The 22,583-nt window shown below is 40.0% G+C and overlaps 1 protein-coding gene across 6 annotated transcripts in view; it reads left to right on the top strand.

Moving 5' to 3' along the window:
* Positions 1-15,117: 15,117 nt before the first annotated feature.
* si:dkey-96f10.1 overlaps positions 15,118-22,583 on the top strand; it is a 109,859-nt gene continuing 102,393 nt past the window's right edge. For 4 of the 6 annotated variants that reach the window (XR_015522565.1, XM_087304972.1, XM_087304974.1 and 1 more), the window contains exons 1-4: positions 15,127-15,391; positions 16,016-16,141; positions 16,447-16,543; positions 16,889-16,955. Coding sequence is in view for 4 of the 6 variants with exons in the window: in XM_087304972.1 (XP_087161098.1) it covers positions 15,316-15,391; positions 16,016-16,141; positions 16,447-16,543; positions 16,889-16,955 (366 nt within the window). In the remaining 2 variants the exon portion in view is untranslated. Of the gene's footprint in view, positions 15,392-16,015; positions 16,142-16,446; positions 16,544-16,888; positions 16,956-22,583 lie in introns of all 6 variants that reach the window. The other 2 variants (XR_015522566.1, NM_001440782.1) reach the window with 2 other exon arrangements.

The raw sequence follows: 22,583 nt of genomic DNA, 5'->3' as shown, positions 1-22,583 counted from the left end.
TAATCTTTTTAGATATAATGTATTATTTTATTCTACAATTACACTGTAAAAAAATAATTTTACAGAAAATATCTACATTTTTTACAGTACTTTTTTGTCATTTCAAATTATCTTCAAAACTCAATAAAATGACAATCTCTCGAACTTAACAGTTTGACTTTCATTTTAGGTACTACATCATTAAAGACAAATTACTGTCATTTTTGTTTTATACAGGGAAATCAATGTATTATTTATGCAGTATTTTTCTGCTATTTTAAATTTATATTCAAAAACTTAATAAAAACTACAAACAGTATCTGTAAGTTGACAGCTTAACTGTTATTTTATGTATTATTTAATTAATGACAAATTACAACAATTTGTCTGTTTTATACAATAAAATTGCTGTATAATTTACACAGTTTTTTCCTTTTTTTTAAACAGGGTTCCTGCGGGTCCCTAAAAAATCTTAAAATGTCATAAATTGTATAAAAAATGTATTTTTCATGCAATGTTTGTTACTGTATGGCGAAGGAGAGAAAAATAACCTCTGTAAATCTCTGTAACTTAGATGCACTCGGTAGGTAGCATCAGAAAGCCGTGTGTGTTATTCCCGTCAAAAAATGCTACAAAAATCCTCCACGATGGTAAGTTTGATTGTGGTGCTTACATGTTTACACTCGGAGAACAGCATTTACAACTGATTTTTCAGTCCATAATATTGTAGTGATGTTAACGTACGGTAAACATTTTAAACTTAGAAATCATTTGACTAAGGTCCGTCTTTAAACACTGAAAGAGTACTGCTGACCATACGAAATAACTTTGCCTCTGAATAAACAAACAAAGACCACTAGTCGCTCACTCACCAAATCTGTAGAGACAGGACAATCAAAACAAACTGGATCCGTGTCTTTATTAAAAGGAGATGAGCAGCAAATCCAGATTTTACCATTTCCAGATGACAAAAGCTCTCGAGTTAACAATGTTCCTTTGACACGTATTTCTATGGCACGTCACGTGCATTGTAATGCACACGTGAGTCTTGCTTACGTCGGTCTGCACCTGCGTGCTGTCATTACGCAGTTGTCGAGGTGAGGTTCAAAATGCAAAAATGGGAAAGTGTAAATTTAACGACATGCAATGAGGCAATGTGTAAATTCTGCAAAAAGACCTTTTTGTTAGGGACCATGGGACTCAAAGCCGCTGAGTCACACATGAAAAGGACGAAAGCACCAGCGATACGTTGCTGCAGCTAGTCATAACGGGTCCAGGTTAATCCCTACATTTTTTGCAGCTAACGTTAGACCTAACAATGTTACTAGTTCAGACTAAAGCTGAAGATCTTTGCCTGTACCCGATGGGTTTGGACTTAATTTCTATCATTTTAAATGGGGTCGGGTCGAGCTTGGGCTTGCACAATAAATAAACAGAAATGTGATGCATTTCGATTAGTGTGAGAAAGTAATCAAATAGTTTGTTACAACATTAAAATCCATCCTTGCAAAGGTTAAACAATGAATGAGAAGGAGATGTCAAAAAGAGCGAATTTTGACTGTGGTCAGACCAGCTGCTAGTTCAATAAGAACTGTCATTCTAGCCGCTAAGGTATTTCGCCGGTTGCTCATATGCTATGTATTACGGTACAGTGCTAAATGTGGATGTACAGTGAGCTTACAGGAAAAATGAAATAAATGTTCTTTACTGGTGGAAGATGAACAAACAATCCTACACAAAACATGCTAAATTAGCCAGATCAGTAGTGCATCCCGGCCAGTAGCAGCAGCACTGAAAGGGTGTTCAGTGATGCTCAGTGCAACAGTGCAAACAAACACATTTGACATTTCATGATTGGCTAAATACTTTAAGCCGTGCAAGGCATGCGGGCGAGCAGTCTCACAGCTTGGCTGCCTTCGGAAAGCACGTGCAGTCATGAACAATTGATAAAAAAGCAAGGTCTTCTGCGATCTCGCTTCCAGATTGCACACATTAGATCTCATACTTTTTTTTTAAGGCAGACCCAAAGCTCAATATGTGTGCTGTATAAGTTGCAGTAAAATAAACTCAATTTTTACTTAAAAATATGTTTTAAAATATGAAATGTATTAAAAAATGTATTAAAATATGCCAATAAATGTACTGCACTTGTGTTCCAAGGGGTTTGGTATTCAACATCTTTTAAGAATATGTACTTTTTTCAGAGATGTTTGTTGGATTCAAGTTATTTTTTAATTAGAATTTTAAGAGTTTAATTGCAAAAACAAATAATAACTGCAGTGAACTGAACCGTACAAAATCCAATGCAACTGCAAAATTGCAGTATAATGATGTATAAACAGTTCAACTGTGTTCCAATAAAATTCAACAGCAGTAAAATTTTCAGAACAACTGATATACCAATAAATAAACAGAGGGGCAATGTTATATGATTAATTGCACTTGTAAGTATTAAAAGTGCTCTTTGGTTTTATGTATATTGCATTATTGTAGATGCATTTCTGTAGTTGGGTAATTCTTTAACTACAGGCACCTTTATGTCCTTTGATCATATGTCCAAAAATAAATATATCTTTGTTCAAATTCTCTTTTCTTTGTCAAACTAATACTAAAACTTACTTTTAAAAAAATTGCTAGCAGTCTATTACATGTTTTCTATATTATTCAACCTCGATTTATGAGTCAAAATCACTGTTTTCACCTTGTCGAGTTTTAAACTTCACTAATGAAAATAAAATTTAAAAATATTATTTATCTAGTAACTATTAATGTATCTTAATTAAGCACTGGTGAAATAATTAAAATATTTTATAGTTAATAATGTGAGACTATTATCAATATTATTGGTTATACAAAATATAGCTGTCGCACAGTATCAGTGCCTTTCCACCACAACAATGTAATGTCGCTTTAAAAAGTTTGAGTGAAATATTTATTTGGTTTCTATGAAAATGAATAGTGACATCAGAGCACATGATGGAGAGAATTTAAATTATCAACACATGAAGAAAAATCAAGGTTAATATTGCTTGATAAAGTAATACATTTATTCTCTGGCAAAATAAGGGTCCGCCCGAAAGCATGCAAAGAGACAATAACTCAGAGCATTAAAGAATGTAAGCCGTATAGATTCTGATCATGTGCTATGCATCATGTGTTGTATAATGGCAAGAGGAACATAACGGTACTAAACACTACAGTTTTTAGAAATACATCAACATGATTCACACGTCCTTACATTATTGATGCTTTAAAAGGCTTAAAAGTACGAGGCGTACAGGTTATATGAGGGATTACACAAATTCCAAAAGTTAGGTGTACTTAAAAGAAAGAAATTTGGGTTATAAATGTCTTGTTTATTATTGAGGAATGTCTTTGTGTGTGTGGGCAGAAGGTTGAGGCAAAGAATGTTTGAGGTTACAGAAGTAACCCTTCATTCCCCGAGGAGGGGAACGGAAGTGCTATACAGTGGATTTGATTTGAAAATCCACATATGGGAGGTTTCGGTTCAGAAGCCGCTTGTCTGAAAGAGTATTGAACGGGCCAATGAATGCAATGAATTGGCAGCGTAAGCTTGCACAGGTGTGCTTCATTGACAATTATCCCAGCATATAAGCACACCTGGAGCGAGCAAACGCCATCCTTTTAAGCTGAAGAGACTTTCAAACAGCTAAGGGACAGTCATTATGGCGACGGAGTAAAGCACTTCCATTCCCCTCCTCGGGGAACGAAGGGTTACTTCTGTAACCTCGAACGTTCCCCACATCATGGGAGGCGTGGTCCTCCAACGTGTCCCTGGCCCTAATTTATCCTACTTCAACAGAAGTTTTATGGATTTAGATATATTTTTTGGGAAGTCTTGAGCGTCTAGATAATTCTAGGAAAATATGACAGTACAATGGGAAGCGTGCAATCCCGATAGGGAGGATGCTGCGGAGGCCATACGCTACCCAAGGGGGGAATAGATGGCAGATTTTACATATGGACTAGCCCTAAGAAGGGGGAGGAGTACGCATAGAAAAAAGTGGTTAGCGAAGAGGGAAGACATGGGTCCACCCAGGGGGGGGACTTAACCGTGGCGGAATAAGCATATGGGATCACCTAGTGGGGATCACGCATAGTAGGCACCTATAGCCAAAACGCGGGCTGACCAGCGGGCAGTCCTACAACGTAGTGGGCCAGCAGGTGACTCCTCCGCTTACTCAGTGCTGGGGGCCACGGAGGAATCTGCAGGGCTCACCTGACGGGGAACTTTACTGACAGATAAAGAGGCGCACGTATCGCCGTGTTAGGGAGAATGGCGCAACAAGCGTGTTTCAACACCCTACCAAGTTGTTTCCTTAACCACCAAAGGGTTACCTAATAACCTTGAGGAAACCGGCTCCACTCGCAGATTGTAAAACCTTGCAAATGTGTTGGGTGTCGCCCAGCCCACAGCTCTACAGATGTCTGTTAGAGAGGCTCCGCGTGCGCGCGCCTGAGAGGATGCGAAGCTCAGAGTGGAGTGCGCACGCACTCTCGGGGGACGCGGCTCACCTCGGCTCTGATAAGCGAGAGAATGCTATCCACAATCCAGTGGGAAAACTTAATTTCGAAACGGCACTTCCCTGCTGCTGACCGCCATAACAGACGAAGAGCTGCTCAGAGGATCTAAACTCTGAGTGCGGTCCGGATAATACGCAAGATGCGAACTGGACAATAAGAAAGGGCTGGGTCTGCCTCCTCTGGGGGCAGCGCTTGCAGGCTCACTACCTGGTATTAAAACGGAGTGGTAGGAACCTTGGGCACATATCGCGGGCGGGGAAAAAATGCCTCCGGGTCCCCGACCCTCAAATCAATATCAACGCGACCGACCAGCAGAGCTGTCTTCAGGGACAGAAAGATACTGAGTCGAGGATGGAAGGGGTCTGACGTGGCTATTGTAATGAGGGCGAGATCCTAAGAGAGCATGAGAGGGGGCGGGAAGGATTAATTCGCCTAGCGCCCCTGAGGAACCGGATGATGAGGTTATGCGTTCCTACGGTGCTGCCAGCCACCGCGTCATGAGCGTAAATGGCAGCCACGTAACCTTGAGTGTGGAGGGCAACAGCCTGCTCTCCAGCTTCTCTCGGCGTAAAGAAAGCACAACGCTGATCTGGTAAATTACGGGGGTCTTCTCTGCGAGAGACGCACCATTCAGTGAATTGACTCCACTTCAGGGTATAGGCGTGCTCGGGGAGGGGGCTCTAGCCCGAGGGATGGTAATAGCCACCGCAATCGGAGGTTACCTAAGTCTTCCTCGCATCTAAGGACCTCCAAAAATCGGCGAGGGTGCCAGATGGTGCCCTGTCCCAGAGAGAGTAGGTGCTCTCTCGAAGGGAACTGCCAGGGGAGGGCTATCGCGAGGAGGGAGAGCTCTGACATCCAGGTCCGGTTGAGCCAGAGGGGCTGTAAGCCAGTGCATCCGTGCCGAGAGCACTCGGTCAGTGAAAAGAACAGCCGTCAATGAGCGATCTCGGGGGAAGCAACAGATTGATCTGGGCTTCCCCGAATGGCGCCCATATCAGCTGAACAGACTCGGGGTGGAGTCTCCATTCTCCAGGACGTAAGACTGCCGCGAGAGCGCATCGGCTGCACGGTTGAGCTTGCCTGAATATGAATGGCGTGCATCGATTTCAGCCGCGGATGACTCTTGAGGAGCAGATGGCGGGCGAGCTGAGACATGCGGCGAGAGCGCATACCCCCCATACGGTTGATATAAGCCGCCGCTGCTGCCGTACTGTCCGTCCTGACCAGCACGTGTTGCCGCTCTAGCACCAGAAAAAAACAATGGAGAGCGAGGAACATTGCCAACAGCTCCAGACAATATGCCAATGCAACTGGGTACCTTTCCAGGTCCGCAGCCGCATGCCCGCAATGTACAGCCCCCCAGCCCGTGTTGGAAGCGTCTGTTGAAAAGACAGCAAGACTGGACGCCTTTCCTAAAGGCACTCAGGCCTGTAGGAACGAGGGGTCGCTCCAAGGGCTGAGGGCGCGGCGACACAGCGCAGTAACAGAGACTCGGTGTGCACGCGCGTGCCATGCGCGTCTGGGGACTCGATCGTAAAGCCAGTGCTGATGTGGTCTCATATAGAGTAATTCGAGCGCGTGAAGCGGCTGCGGATGCCATATGCCCCAGGAGCCTCTGCAATAGTTTCAGTGGGACCACTATTTTACTGTCGAGCTCTCTCAGACAGTACAGCATCAGCTGAGCGCGCTCTCCGGACAGGCGAGCTGCCATGGTGACCGAGTCCAGCTCCAGCCCGAGAGAAGTGATCCTCTGCACGTGGGCGAGTTTGCTCATTTCTCGGTTGACCTGAAACCCCAACAGGGTGGAAGTGCCGGAGCACTTTGTCTCTGTGCATAATCAATTGCTTAGAGAGTGTGCAAAAGTCAGCCAGTCATCAAGAAAATTGAGTATGCCGATGCCCACGAGCCGAAGGGACACTAAGGCACCCTCCGCGGGCTTGGTGAGGACTCGCGGAGACAGACTGAGCCCGAAGGGGAGGGCTTTGTATTGCCAAGATCGACATTCAAACGCAAACCACAGAAACTGACGGTGGCGAGAAAGAGTGGAGACATGGAAATACGCGTCCATCAGGTCTAATGCTGCAGACCAACCCAGAGGACGAACGCACCGGAGGATGCGCTTCAGCGTGAGCATTCTGAACGGCAGCTTGTGCAGACATTGGTTCAAAACGCGCAGATCTAGGATTGGCCGTGACCCACAGCTCTTTTGGGCACGATGAAGTGTGGACTGTAAAACCCGCTCCCCATCTCGGCTGGAGGGAGCGGCTCGATTGCATCCTTCGCCAGGAGAACAGCAATCTCCTCTCGCAAGACAGGGGCGGACAGAGGGCTGACCCTGGTGAATACACACCCGTGACCCGTTTCGCGAACTGAATCGCATAGCTGAGTCTGATTGTGCATATGAGCCACCGGCAAAGAGCTGGCCAGCGCTAACCAGGCAGGCAGAGCTCTCGCTAATGGACTCATCGCTACAATCGCTGACGTACCAGCAGTGGGGCAGCACGGAGTGGGTGTGCTGATCCGGGAAGCGCGCGGGTCCCATGGAAGAGCTGGAGGTGAGAGATTTGCTCTAAATCCGCACCCGAGCTCCAGAGGGGAGGCTCGAGGGGTGAAAGAAAGGAGACCATCCTCCCAACGCTCGTGAGCCACGGGCGAAACGCACCGAATCTGCAAGCTAGAAAGCATAGTGTCCCAGACTGGCAGATTTCGGGCTGTCACATCCGGGGAAGTGGAAAAGTGCTCTTTCATGATGTTTTCATGGCAGTAAAAAGAGCAAAAGAGCAAGTACCCTCTTCTCCAGATGGCCTGTCCCAGGGACGCTTCGCGGTCCCTTACCAGACTTAGCGGCGTTCTGGGCAGGGGGGGCTGCCTGCTTCCGAGGTGCTCGACGCGCTCGCTTCGCCAGAGGCGTGTGCGGGGGCGGTGCAGCTCTCGTAGGCGGGCGCCTTCGGCGAGAAGCAAGTATGGATGGCACGGCGGGCGGAACGGAACACCTGTGCAAGCTTACGCTGCCAATTCATTGCATTCATTGACCCGTTCAATAATCTTTCAGACAAGCGGCTTCTGAACCGAAACCTCCCATACGTGGATTTTCAAATCAAATCCACTGTATAGCACTGAAGTTCCCCAACCGAAGGGGAATGGGTTTTTCCTCTCTTCTCTGCCATGTTCCTTTGAAGTTCGGAAAGTGAGACTCGGAACAGTCTGCTAAGTGTCCTGGAGTAATTAAATTGACTTTCTGGCACCGGGTGATCATAACTGTCCTATATATGGAACAAAATCAATGCCTAAAGTCTTGAATTAAAAAGCTTGTTGAATATCACAAACTGAAAAAAATAATACACCGTATTAACAAGTTCTTGCATTTCAATGACTTGAATTCCAGGGTTTGTCTTTTTAGGTCCTGAAATTTTACATATCTGTTTATTTAAGCTGTGAATATTTCAACGAAAAATATTTCAAACACGTTTTCATACTTAAAAATTCAATAATTCATATTCAATTTTCAGATTTCACTTACAAAATATTCAATACCCTTTAAAAATACGATGTATAATATTCAAAAGGTCATTTTCAGTTCATTTTATTTCAGTTCAAATATTCGCTTCCATAAATTCAGTGGATCAAATTCGACTGATAAAATTCAACATTACATCCGGGAACTGCAGGAGAAGCAATAGATTTCTGATTGAAGATCGCCAGCTGCTCTAGCTTTCACCAGCAGGTGGAGATGGAATAATGTAAGATTTTTAACCCAGTAAACAAGCGAGAAAAAGGCTAATAAAGGCAAAAAAGTAGCATTTTAATAGTCAATTTTAATATCAATGCCTTGCACATTATAAATAATAAAAAGTATGAGTAAAATGAGTAAATGAGGGTTTAGTCATCTATATTTGCCCTCATGTAACGGAAGCCAGCTGGTGATCGCGTAAAGCTCACCCCTCGGATCCAGGGACAGACGTTGTTCTGCAATCTTATCGGAGCTTGTCTCCCATGCTGGCTCGTTACCTGCTCGGACCGGTGCGGTTACTTGCACATAAACCGTCTTTTGATGAATATTATGTTACACATTGTCTATCTTTATTGACTCTTTCTTCCATAGACGCGAAGTATTATATTGACAGCTAAAGAATATAAACGTAAGAGAAACAGGAGAGGAAATATTATAATAATAATACAAAATAGATAAACATTGACAGGGCTAAGAACAATTACGAACAAAGATTTTCAAAACCAGAGAGATTTTATGAGACTGTCACAAAACAGTTTACTTGGAAATGTTAAACAGAGAGTTCAGGTATGATTTAAGGTTGGTTATGGATGGGGCGTCTGATTTAAAATAATTTAACGTGCGAATGCATTAAAGGAGCGTCTTCAGTTATTCACACAGAACCGTCTAATATAACCGCCGGCAGCTAGCTCTCTGCAACTCTCACATGGTCGCCCACTGAAGCTAAGCAGGGCTGCGCCCGGTCAGTACCTGGATGGGAGACCACTTGGGAAAGCTAGGTTGCTGCCGGAAGTGGTGTTAGTGAGGCCAGCAGGGGGTGCCCAACCTGCCTGTGTGGGTCCTAATGCCCCAGTAAAGTGACGGGGACTCTATACTGCTCAGTGAGCGCCGTCTTTCGGATGAGACGTTAAACTGAGGTCCCGACTCTCTGTGGTCGTTAAAAATCCCAGGATGTCCTTCGAAAAAGAGTAGGGGTTTAACCCCGGCATCCTGGCCAAATCTGCCCACTGGCCTCTGTCCATCATGGCCTCCTAACCCTCCCCATATCATGATTGGCATATCATCACTCTGTCTCCTCTCCACCAATCAGCTGGTGTGTGGTGTGCGGTCTGGCGCAAAATGGCTGCCGTCGCGTCATCCAGGTGGATGCTGCACACTGGTGGTGGATGAGGAGATTCCCCCCCATTGTGTAAAGCGCTTTGAGTGCCCAGAAAAGCGCTATATAAATGTAACAAATTATTATTATTATTAATTATAATTATTATTATTATTATTAATATGGCATAACTATAAGGAGTAATGTTTGCGCTGTTTAAACGCAGCTATGTCAGGATTGGGATAGGTTATACATTTTCATCATTTAAATTATTATTATGATTGTTAATATTATTATTGTATGACATTTATTTGGGCTATTGCGCTTAAATAAGTCATCTGTGATTCTAAATTAATATTTCTATTTATCCTTTTTATCACTCTGCCTGTCTTTCTCTTCTTTTTTCTAATTTTTCGGGTTCTGCCATGGTTAAACGTTTGCAAAATGTCTTAGTTTGTCCAGATTATTGTTTTATTGTTATGTAGCCTATAGGCGAGAAAAAGGTAATAATGCAAAAGTGGCAATAGCCCCTTTCACACATACAGACCTTTCCGGAAAATTACCGGCAATTTTCCGGAAAGGTTGTATGTGTGAACAGGTCCTTTTGAAAATACCGGTAAATTCGTTCTGGCTATTTTCCGGAAAGAGAAGTTGTAACATTACCGGCAATTTGCCGGAATGCTGCGCTGTGTGAATGCAGAAGGAAGATTCCCGTAATAAGTGAGCGCCTGCACGTGCACATATTATGAACATCTCGACATGCGAAAGTTGTTCACAATATTGATCATCCACAGAGTTTGTAATTTAGTCAAATGTTTACAAATACAAGCGCAGCCGTTTAAAGCTCATTTGTGGTGAATGATGTCAGAATTTACCGGTATTTTGGAATGGATGTGTGAATGCTCTTTTCCGGAAAATTTCCATAACGTCCTCGCCTGTGTGAACAGCGCTTTGTTGAATATACCGGTAAAGTCGTTCCGGAAATTTTCCAGATATTTACCGGTATCACTGTGTGAAAGGGGCTAATGATAAGTAATAAAATGAGTCGCCTGTGGTTTGATATTAGGCAGTTATAACTGACTTTAATTTGTTTTTATTAAATGAGAAAACCGTTATTTTTAACTTTTCAGCGACCGTTTGTGTTTTATGATTAGCAATGTTGATCTTTTTTGCAGTTATTAAACATATAAACTTATTTAAACTGGTTTAAACTTAATATAGTTGTCACTTGAGCTAGTTTCATAAGATTAATGTTTATAATGCGTGGTTTGACATGCGTGGTTAAGGGGTTCTTGCAAAGCAGCTCAGTGTTCATCATCATGGAGTTACTGAGCTTTAATCGCCATCTACTGGAGAGAATGTATTTGCTCATTTATTCTATTAACTCTTTTCTGCAAGTGTGTTTTATGATTTTACAAAGTCAAACCATTATGTTTTTATTTTATATTTTGAGATTATCATATTTAAATAAACAATTGCTAGGGTAGCTAATAGTTTCTTTTTTCTTGTTTTAAAAAAAAAATCAGTAGCCTATAAAATCATAATTTTTGCTTGACAAAGTTATTAGTTTAGGATTCTGGATGCATTTTTGCTGTGTTGGAAACTCATAAGCCCACACTAAATCAATTATATTATCAGAAATGACAGATATAAGAAATCCATTAATATTCATCACTCTTTTTACAATTATTCAAGCAATTTCTCGCTGACGTCAGCTCCACTTTCGGAAATGGTAAACAGCGAGGTGTTATTCATATAAGCCCAAGCATGACATATGTCATGATTAATATATTTATCGAAACACTCTTGTAGGCTATTCTTATGCTTGGCCAAATGTCATGACTTTCACTTTCATTTTACATTATTATGGACACGCCCAGATGTCATCTGAAACTTTGGAAGAATTCCTATCATATATTGGCAGCCATCCAGCATCTCTTAATCAGTTTGCTGTGGGGCGCTGGCTCTGACTGGCCACCGGAGCTCGCGGCCACTCGTTCGACTTTGTCGTGTGCAAGCCGCACAGCACATGCATAAAAACGTCAATCATTTCATTCATTCATCAATTCATTCATTTTCCTTCTGCTTCGTCTCTATTTTAGAGGAAAAGCAATAATCTGGACAAACTAAAGACATTTTGCAAACGTTTAACCGTGGCAGAACCCCAAAAATTCGAAAAAAAAGAAGAGAAAGACGATAGCAAAGTGATAGCTAAAAAGAATAAATAGAAATATTAATTTAGAATCACGGATGACTTATTTAAGCGCAATAGCCCAAATACATGTCATAAAATAATAATAATAACAATCATAATTTAAATAATGAAATTATATAACCTATCCCAATCCTGACATAGCTGCGTTTAAATAATAACTAAAGACGCTCCTTTAATGCATTCGCACGTTAAATTATTTTAAATCAGACGCCCCATCCATAAGCAACCTAAATCATACCTGAACTCTCTGTTTAACATTTCCAAGTAAACTGTTTTGTGACATTCTTATAAAATCTCTCTGGTTTTGAAAATCTTTGTTCGTAATTGTTCTTAGCCCTGTCAATGTTTATCTATTTTGTATTATTATTATAATATTTCCTCTCCTGTTTCTCTTGCGTTTATATTCTTTAGCTGTCAATATAATACTTCGCGTCTATGGAAGAAAGAGTCAATAAAGATAGACAATGTGTAACATCATATTCATAAAAGACGGTTTATGTGCAAGTAACCGCACCGGTCCGAGCAGGTAACGAGCCAGCATGGGAGACAAGCTCCGATAAGATTGCAGAACAACGTCTGTCTCTGGATCCGAGGGGTGAGCTTTACGCGATCACCAGCTGGCTTCCGTTACATGAGGGCAAATATAGATGACTAAACCCTCATTTACTCATTTTACTCATACTTTTTATTATTTATAATGTGCAAGGCATTGATATTAAAATTGAATGCTACTTTTTTGCCTTTATTAGCCTTTTTCTCGCTTGTTTACTGGGTTAAAAATCTTACATTATTCCATCTCCACCTGCTGGTGAAAGCTAGAGCAGCTGGTGATCTTCAATCTATTGCTTCTCCTGCAGTTCCCGGATGTAATGTTGAATTTTATCAGTCGAATTTGATCCACTGAATTTATGGAAGCGAATATTTGAACTGAAATAAAATGAACTGAAAATGACCTTTTGAATATTATACATCGTACTTTTAAAGGGTATTGAATATTTTGTAAGTGAAATCTGAAAATTGAATATGAATTATTGAATTTTTAAGTATGAAAACGTGTTTGAAATATTTTTCGTTGAAATATTCACAGCTTAAATAAACAGATATGTTAAATTTCAGGACCTAAAAAGACAAACCCTGGAATTCAAGTCATTGAAATGCGAGAACTTGTTAATACGGTGTATTATTTTTTTTCAGTATGTGATATTCAACAAGCTTTTTAATTCAAGACTTTAGGCATTGATTTTGTTCCATACCTATAGACTATAGATCGAACCCAGACCTTTTTTTTTTTAAATCAATATGTAGTTTTATCTCTGGACTGTACATAACAGTGTATTTGTTGATAGTGATGTTGAGACAATGTTGGCGGTGGTTAGATCAACGCGAAACCTTCCATAAGGTAGATAGTGTATGGAAATATATTTTTATATTGAAGAGCAAAGAGAGATCTCAAGATTTTGTGCATGAAAACAATTATATTTTAATTTCTCAACAATAATTTAATTTTTAACTGTAACAAATCCCTAACAATTTCAAATTAAACAATTTTCTATTACTTAATTTAGAAATATTAGAATTTATACCTGTTATAATTAAGTACACACAATATAGTTTCTTAGTGCCTTCCATAACATGGAACTCACGTTCTGAGGAGTTTCAGAAACACAGTTATAACAACCAAAGAAACAAGATGATAAAATAGTACAGGATCTAGAGCCCAACTAAAGCAGCCTCTGACCTCCATGATGGTGAGGTCAAATGAAATATTTTCAATAAAAATTATAAACCTCTGTAATTAGCAAAAATTCTTGCAGATTTGAGAGAATTGAAGTCAAACTGTAATCAGTGAAGCTGCTAATGCTGTTATTTAATGGAGTTGTTTAATCCTCTGTTTTAATTCAGTTGGTTTGGTGTGAGGCTGTGTCTGTAGTTTTATTTCTTGTTCTTTCCTTCAGTGATTGTGATTGTTAACAACATGTGTTTATTGTTCACTCATTTGTGGTCATTCACTCTATCTAAATAAAACAAATTGACTAATTTAGGAAATAGTGAATGAGGGTGTGCGAACAGGTGAATTGGGTAAGCTAAATTGTCCGTAGTGTATGAGTGTGATTGAGTGTGTGTGGATGTTTTCCAGAGATGAGTTGCGGACTTGCGGCTGGAAGGGCATCTGCTGCGTAAAAAATATGCTAATTAAGTTAGTGATTCATTCCGCTGTGGCGACCCCAGATTAATAAGGGGACAAAGCCGAAAAGAAAATGAATGAATAAATGAGGGTGTATGGTGAGATTTTAGACACTCTGACTATTTTCTTGAAAACAAAGGTTTACCAGCGGCATCGATAGAAAAATTATCTGCTGATTTAGATGAGGAGTTACAATTAGTAGTAAAGAATAATAAGACGATTTTAAATTTGACAAAAACCAAAAGTATTGTGTTTGGATCAAACTTTCAATTTAAATGTAAACCACAGTTAAATTTGTCTGTAATAAGTGTGCCTATTGAACAGGTAGAGGAAATTAGACTTCTTGGTGTTCTTCTTGATAGTAGGTTAAAGTGGTCAAAAGAGATCGATAAAATGGTAATAGTTATGGAAAGAGGTTTATCAATTATTAAGAAATGTGTAGAATTTTTATCACAGTACTGTATCTCTTAAATTGTTCAGGCAATTGTTCTTTCTTATCTAGATTATTGACCAGTGGTATGGTCGAGTGCATCAAGTAAAGACTTAGATAAATTACAGCTAGTCCAGAATAGAGCTGCACGACTAGTTTTACACGGCAATAGATGAGTTAATGTTATGAAAATGCATAAAAATTTACGTTGGTTATTGGTGAAGGATAGAGTAATTGTTTCTTTGCTGTGTTTTATAAGAAATATTTGTGTGTCAAGAGTCAAGTGTATAGTACTGTCAACTTTTATATGGTAATGCTAGTCATCATTTTAACACCAGCATGCATTAAAAAGGAAATTTTTTGCTTCCCATTTCAAAAACCACTGCAAAACAACAGACTGTAAATTATAGAGGAATGAAAACATGGAATTAATTGCCATCAGGCATTACATGCTTTGTAACAAGTAAAATGAGGTTTAAAAAATTGTTTAAGAAATATTGTGTTGTGTTCGATAGATCCAAGGAAGAATAGCCACTATCTTGTTAGTGGTTAATGGGGATCCTGATAAATAAATAAATAAATAAATAAATAAATAAATAAATAAATAAATAACACATAGAAATACCAATAGAAAAAGTTGGTTCCAGTCCTCAGCCTCTCAGTTCTACTCAAGGTCTCTGTAACCTCTGACCTAGTTTGATGTCTCCTGAAAATAGTTACAAAGAGACAGGCAATTGCACTAAACATTCTTACATAAAGCAATGTGTTAACATTCATTAGTTGAAATCATTTCAAAGTTAAATAATCATATTAAATAAAAATAATGAGAAATAGGATAATGAGAAAAGGATAAAAGTTGATCCATGCTGAGACGGATGGGAAGGTAGAAATCCGAATCCTTTATGCTGAATATTGATAGGCTGTTTTATGTAACATGGTGATCAGGTGATTGATGCACCTCCTACACAAGGGTTTACAAGTTTAAATACATTCTCTTTAAAGAGGACAAGCTTAGAGACAGATTTTTGGAGGAAATCAGTTTGACTGGTCACTTTTGAATGTATTATAGACACCTTTGAACAACATATGCACATACACAGCTATCTCACACATTTGTGAATATTTATCAAAAATGGAACTTACACAAAACCCTCTGGAAAAGATCTGGGTGCCATGGATGAGCAGCAGACTGAGACAGAGAAGAGGCTGTAAGTCAGACAACTTAAGAAACATTTCTCCATCTTGCTGTATTTTCATGCCATACAATCAGGTTATAAATCATCAGTTATAAATATCTTTTTTATAAAAAAAAATAAAGTTTTATTTTATGTATTTGTTATGATAAACATATAATTATAAAACATTTGAAGACTCATTTTCCATAATTTTTCATAAAATGTAATGGAATTTCTATGTGACAGTCTAAGTTAGAGCTGTCATATGTAAATGCATAATGGTTGCATAATGAAATTACTAAATAATTAATGAAACTTAATCCATGCATAGAAATGTTATTTAATATACTGATTTGTTTCATATATTTTTAGTAAAATTCTAATTGTGTTTTTGTGGTATATTTCACAGTGAGATGGTTTGTGTCCTCATGGCTGTTAACCTCTCTAGAGTTCAGTTCACTGCCCTTTACTCACATATACTCAGAAACCACTGATACTAGCGTCACTGAATTAATTCTTCACTGATGATGGAAAATGCATAATAAAACCATAACAAATGATTTGTCTGTTTAAATATATTCAATGCCAGGTTAATTTACACACTGGATAAATCAAGAATGATTCTTATTCAGACATTATGTGTCTGTTTTTTTTCAGCATCAGTTCCACAGTTCACCAATTCCCCAACCATGATTGTGATGATTGGTCTGCCTGCCCGTGGAAAGACATACATTTCTAAGAAACTCACACGTTACCTCAACTGGATTGGAGTTCCTACCAAGGGTAAGGATATTCATAAAAAGTTCAGAAAAGTAGCATATTCTACTACATCTAAACTAGGAAATTACTACTATGTATAATTTTATTTACTTAGTTATTCATTTAAAACAATTGTTGAATGGTATATGTATATACATTTCTGTTAACCAATCAAAACTATCAGTTTTTAGTCAAAACAGATATCTGGTGTTTTGTTTGATGACTGCTGAACTATATATAGGCTATGTACAGTAATTAAAAATAAATAGTTTCATAGTTTTTAATATTTTTTCTTGTGTCTTCTCACTGATGTGAAACTGTGTTAACAGTGTTTAACGTTGGACAGTACCGTCGAGATGCTGTACGTACATATAAAAGTTATGAATTCTTCCGCCCAGACAATGAAGAGGCCATGAAGATTCGCAAGTGAGATACACACTTTAAAGAACAAGCCTTAAAGTTTAAAAGGACAGTTCACCCAAAAATGTATTTGTTGCAACTGGAGTAATGCAATTTAACCTGTAGAAAAATTTCCACCGCTAAAGAGCTTTTACAGTTGATTTCCCCTGACTTCCCTCTTCACTATCCTTTGTTGTGAGTGAACATATTGATGCTTCTTAAAATTGGTATTCTTTCCTCTCTCTCGGTGATTGGCCAAACACATCTGAGCACTAGAATATACTTTTGAATTATTATACATATTTGAAACCTTTGTTGATATATTTGATACTGTATGTTTTTGGTGATTTCATTATAATTTGTGTGTATTAGAACATGTGCTTTGGCTGCATTGAAGGACGTCTGTTGTTACTTCACTCAGTTTCATGGACAAGTGGCAGTAAGTAACATCACACACCTTTCTCAATCAATTTGCTTCATCTATATGAAGATCTATGAATATGATACAAGTTTCTTTCTTCACTCAATCACACAAACTGTACCTGTTCCATTTAATTTATTAAGTCCTTGCCAGTTAATCCATAGTTGATCCAATGTTCCATCTTAATGGTATGCCTTATTAAGGATATATTTATGTAAGTGTGAATCTTATTTACATCTGATATGCAGTTTGGAGTGGGGAGAAGATTAAGTCAATTATCATTGATTTTTTTTCTCCTAGTGGCCGGGGAGGGGAAGGAATTGGGGAAAAGGGGATTTAGAAAAAAAAAGGAGGGGGGGGGGGGGGATGGAAGAGCGGAATTACTCAACACTCAAAGTAGAAAAAGAAGGGGCTATTAAATGCCGGAAGGGAGATAGAAAGAGGGGCTGAGGATCTTGAGGCCGGAAAAAAGTAAAAGGGTTGGGGTGGTTCCAATGCATTCATTGATGCATTGGACAGCCGCTTCAGTGTCGCAGTGTACGAAGATGCTAGATGCGGCCCATTCGTCGCCCCAAAAGATAGCTGCGGCAACGATGATATATAGTTTGAAAAGGGGTGGATAATTGTTGGTTCTGAGGACTTTCAAGTATTTGTGGGGGCCATGGTGAAGCGAACCCACGCCCTTGGTAATATCCCCCGAAAACCAACTAAAGGGGCTCAGTAAGGAAATAAGATCCGATATGGTGGGGTGGATTGTGAGATTGAAATTTGAGGTTAGTTCAGAATGTCTCAAAACTAAAAAGGATAGTGTGAACATGACATTGGGGTTGGGCTGTGTGAGTGGAATGTATCCTTTGTGAAGAGTGTAAATGTATTTGGAATGGATGTGGAGTGTAATAGATTGAATGAGGGTCAGCTTCTGGATCCGGCAGTCTTGATCTCTGAAATTGAAAAACAAAGAGAATCAGAAATTAAATCTTTACAACATGTACGGCAGACATGAAATTTGTTTTAGCTGATATCCATGCGAGGCATCTTAATAAGGGCATGGGCGACTGTAAATGGAAGTGCCTTTGTTAATGCATGGTCCGATAGCTTCGTTGACACAATGTGCAAGGATGGTAGGGGTGGACGTTCGTCCCCCTATGGGATAGCAGATAGATGGAGAGCTGAAGATATGGGGTGTGGCTTGTCTGGTGGTCCTGGAAGACTGGTACCTCTTGAAGACTGAGCAGGTGAAGTGATAGTGAAGTTTAAACTTCTATTTAAAGCAGTTAAGTGGGAAGTTTGTTTTTTTGCTGATTTCACGTCCGACTGACTTGCTTTTATAAGCTTATATATGACACTTTGTATATGAACACGAGTCACTGGCATATACAATTGGACTCAATGTGCATAATGTTTTTCAATAGCTGGCTAATATTCACTAGTTGTGTAATAATCTTATCAGAACTAAAATGAATATTGGATATCATTTTTTTTTTATATCAACTGCCAACATCGAACTCTGAACTTTATAAGACTTAAATGCAATGTCACCACTTAGTAAAAACTGTGAATGAAATATTTATTTATTGTAATGTAATGTAATTGGCTTCAATGTAATTGGCTTAACTTTAATCCATGAATAACATTTTGTTGTAATCTTAATTTAACTAAATTCACAAGCGTGTCTGGCCTGATTCATTCATAACAGCTGCATCCCAAATGGCACACTATACACTATGCACTCATGCACTATGTACTTATGCACTTACGCACTCAACAGCATAGTATATGAATGTAGTGTTGTCCCAATTGGAGCACTAATTTTTTTTGACCGAGCGGAAATTCAAACCGTTTTCCTGATGACGTTTGACGGTCAAACCGTTTTCCTGATGACGTTTGACGGTCGCCAAATCAGTGAAATAAAAAAGCAAACTATCAAATAATACCTGCCGTAAGTGTAATCGCATTCACCATCGGGAGGCGCTATAATCACTCTTGCAGGAGAATTTTTCTTTCACCATCCAAAATAAATAAAGTTATTCAACATCTGCGCCCGATAGCTCCACCCCTTCCGCTACTTGAGCAAACCTGTGATGTCCATCATTACACACTTCATTTTACCGGCTGAATGAGTACATCATCCGGGTAATTAAAGTACACTTATTATTTTTAGAGTTTTCAGTGTGAACACACTACTAACACTATTTATACTACAAAATGGCGTAGAATAGTGCATAAGTATGCGATTTGGGACGCAGCTAACGTCTTTGCAACAGATTCAAGAGAGAGGGTGGGACCACCTCCAGTTTTTTAGAGCTCATTGGATGGTGACACTTCTTCTTACAGCTATTGGCTTAAAGGAGTGTCAGTCAGGCCATGCAAAAGGTGCAAAAGCCCGGCGGCCATTTTGTTGATCAAAATCACCATTGTTTATGACTGGAGCTGCTGCTCTGCTAAACACATTCCAGCAAACAAGCTGTTAAATGAAATGGATCTGTGGACGGGCAGGAGGCAAGAATCTTTGGTAAAAATCATTCTGTTTACGCTAGTCTCGCTTTTCAAGAGATTTGTAGCTTTCGTAGCTTATGAGCGGAGCAGAGCTTTCTTCAAGATGAAGCTATTGAGATGAGAAAAGTCTGGTTATTTATAGTGAGTTAAGGATCGTCAGATAAGATAATTATTCATTAGCTAAAGTTGGAACAGCTGTGAACAATCATAAGCACGTGATCCTCTCTAATTTTGTTTATAAATAAACTTCACAAAGAGTGGGCTCACAATAATTCCGTGACTATTCTTGAATGGCCCAGCTAGAACCTGACTAAATCCAAATGAGCATCTCTGGAGAGACCTAAAATGCCTGTTCACCAACATTTACCATCCAACCTGACAGAACTGGACAGGATCTGCATTGAGAAATGGCAGATGATCTCCTAATCCAGGTGTAAAAAAACTGGTTGCTCCTTTCGCAAAACACAAAAATAAAACAAAATAAAAAACCCATGCCTGTCACTGTTAAAAAAAATAAGTTAAATTTACGGAAAAATACCGGCAACTGTGGTTGCCAGAATTTTTCCGTAAAAAATATGAAAGTTTTTAGAACCGTTTAAATTTATGGAAAATAACCGTATTTCTTGAACTGATACAGTGTTTAGTTCATAAAAACGCCAAGTACTTAAAAACATAAAGTCTTTTAATGCAATATTGTGTTCATGTGTGTTTACAATTAGCAAACAGATTTTCACTGCATTAGTAACTACACAGTTACCTTTGAACAAAATCAGATGCCGCATACAATCAAAAACTTTTTGTTCATCTCAAACTTGCACTTATATGCTACTATCCTCCACAGTGACACAGAAACTGTTTTAAAGTCATTTGCTGTTTTTCTTCTTGATTTTACGGTATAATACCGGCAGCTGTGGTTGCCAGTAATCTACTGTTTTAACATTTTACATTCGTAATTTAATTTCCCTGCTGAAAAATCCAGCTTAAACCAGCCTAGGCTGGTTACTAGCCATTTCCAGCCTGGTCTTAGCTGGTCAGGCTGGAAAATGACCAGCCAAATCCAGCTAAAACCAGCTTGACCAGCCTGGTTTAAGCTGGATATAGCTAGTTTTGGATGGACTCCCAGCTTGGCTAGGCTGGTCAAGCTGGTTTTAGCTGGTCATCTCCCAGCCTGACCAGCTAAGACCAGACTGGAAATGGCTGGAAACCAGCCTGGAAGTGGCCAAAACCCCTCTAAAACCAGCCTGGTCGACCAGCTAAAACCAGCCAACCAGCCTAGGCACATGTGACCGTGAGCTTCAAAAAACATGTTTTGGCAAGCCAGATGAATCAGCCAAACGGTTGATTCATCTATAAACGAGTCGCCTTGATACCGAGTCATTAGGTGTCTCACCATGACGTACGAACAAAACCAAGTTATTCACGTGCACGCGCAAACCGGGGAGATTTCAAACCTGAGGCCCCGCCCTCTGACGCAGAAATCCAGACACACACACACACACACACACACACACACACACACACCCACACACCCACAAACACACGCACACAAACATGCCGGTCGATTGAAGTCACACTGCAGATAGATATTATCGAGGGTCTACCCAAAGATGAAACATCAGCATTATAACCAAGCAGTTGGAAACTAACGTTACTGGAAACTTCTGGAAGCTACATGCTACAAAGAATACTTCATCTGCGTTTGTTAAAGGAAGGATCAGTAAAGAGTAACTTACTGATGGACGTCAGGATTAGTTTCTTCCTCCCTTTCTCAAGTGTAAGTACGTGCGATTAAAGTTGTTGCCTCGTTTACTCTAGCTTGCAAATGTATTTAGTTGTGATTTGTTACTTGTAACCGAGTGTACTGTATCAGGTTAACTGGGTATATTCTCTTATCACGTGCAGAGTCACGTTAAAAACACGACGCCTGCTGCTTTGTTTATGGAGCTCCGTGGTAGAGGTCTGCATTCCTGCGGCTGTCCCCGCGCCAGATTTCTGCGCCGCGGGAATAAATTTCCGAATAAAACGCTGGAGCGGTCGGTAACGGGTTTAATTTGGGAAGCTAGCGGGGTGTCTGTAGCAATATCACGGATATTGCTATGCGAATGAGAAAGAGAGAGTTTTGCCTGTGTCTGCTTTGTGAGTTAGTGCGCACGCGCGCGTATGAGAGAGAGAGAGAGATTTGTGTGCTTGGTGTTGTGTGTGTGTTTATACAGACAGATTGGCTGTCTGGATTGTATAGCTGGGTGATTTTTGGTTGTGTTCTCCCCCGCTCTAGCGGGATCGGGCACGGCGGGCAGAAAACGGGGCGGGTTCTCAGGCTAAAACCTGGCGGGTGCGGGCGGAAGCGGGAGCGTTGTCGTCCGGAGGTGTGTGTGTGTTTTGTGTGTGTGTGGCAGCTAAAATCCACACCTACACTATCGAGCTTGTATGAACTGTGATTACTTTTTATATTGCTGATTAGCTATTGGCCATTTCATTCTCTGACTAAAGGCAGTCGACCAAACGCGACAGACTGTCATCGGTCCAATCAGAGCAGATTAGCTTTGCGCTAAGGAGGGGTTTGGGAACAAATGAATTACTGGACGATTTATACGGGAGTCGCTGGGATAATTAGGTAAAAATAAATGCAGATTATAAGACCATGAAAGTGTTTTTTGACCTTGCATGCATATTAGACTGTTGTTGGAGACCCTTACAACCAAGATATGACCCTATTTCATGTATAATATGGGCTCTTTAATATAATGTTATGCAGTCATAATTCATACAATAGAAAGTCTTAAAAACACAAACAGTTCAGCAGCACTGAGTGGGATAATCCGGAGATGTATTGGGCCCGCTTAAACATTATAGCATTTTTCTCATGGAAAGAGCAATTATTAGGTTCACTATCTGTTAATGAGGCACAGAAACAGACAAATCACAGGCAGTTTCAGTGGTAAAGTTTGTGCGAAGTTTTGAATATTCAAACACGAGTGCAAAGCACTTTGTTGCAGTTTGTGTCAAAAACATCAAAATTTCGACACATATCCACACATAATCTTGGTTTCTCTAAACGCGCGCTTTTCTCTTGATGCGCGCTGCTGCGTGCCCCTCATCTTTAAACAATATCGAGAGGTTAGTAACTGAACTAATTTCAATATCACTGAC

This window comes from Danio rerio, chromosome 23, assembly GCF_052040795.2.
Source record: "Danio rerio strain M-AB ecotype USA chromosome 23, GRCz13ab, whole genome shotgun sequence".
NCBI classification, from domain to species: Eukaryota; Metazoa; Chordata; class Actinopteri; order Cypriniformes; family Danionidae; genus Danio; species Danio rerio.
The sequence above is the reverse complement of the archived record's forward strand: the minus strand, read 5'-3'. Positions and strand labels throughout refer to the sequence as shown.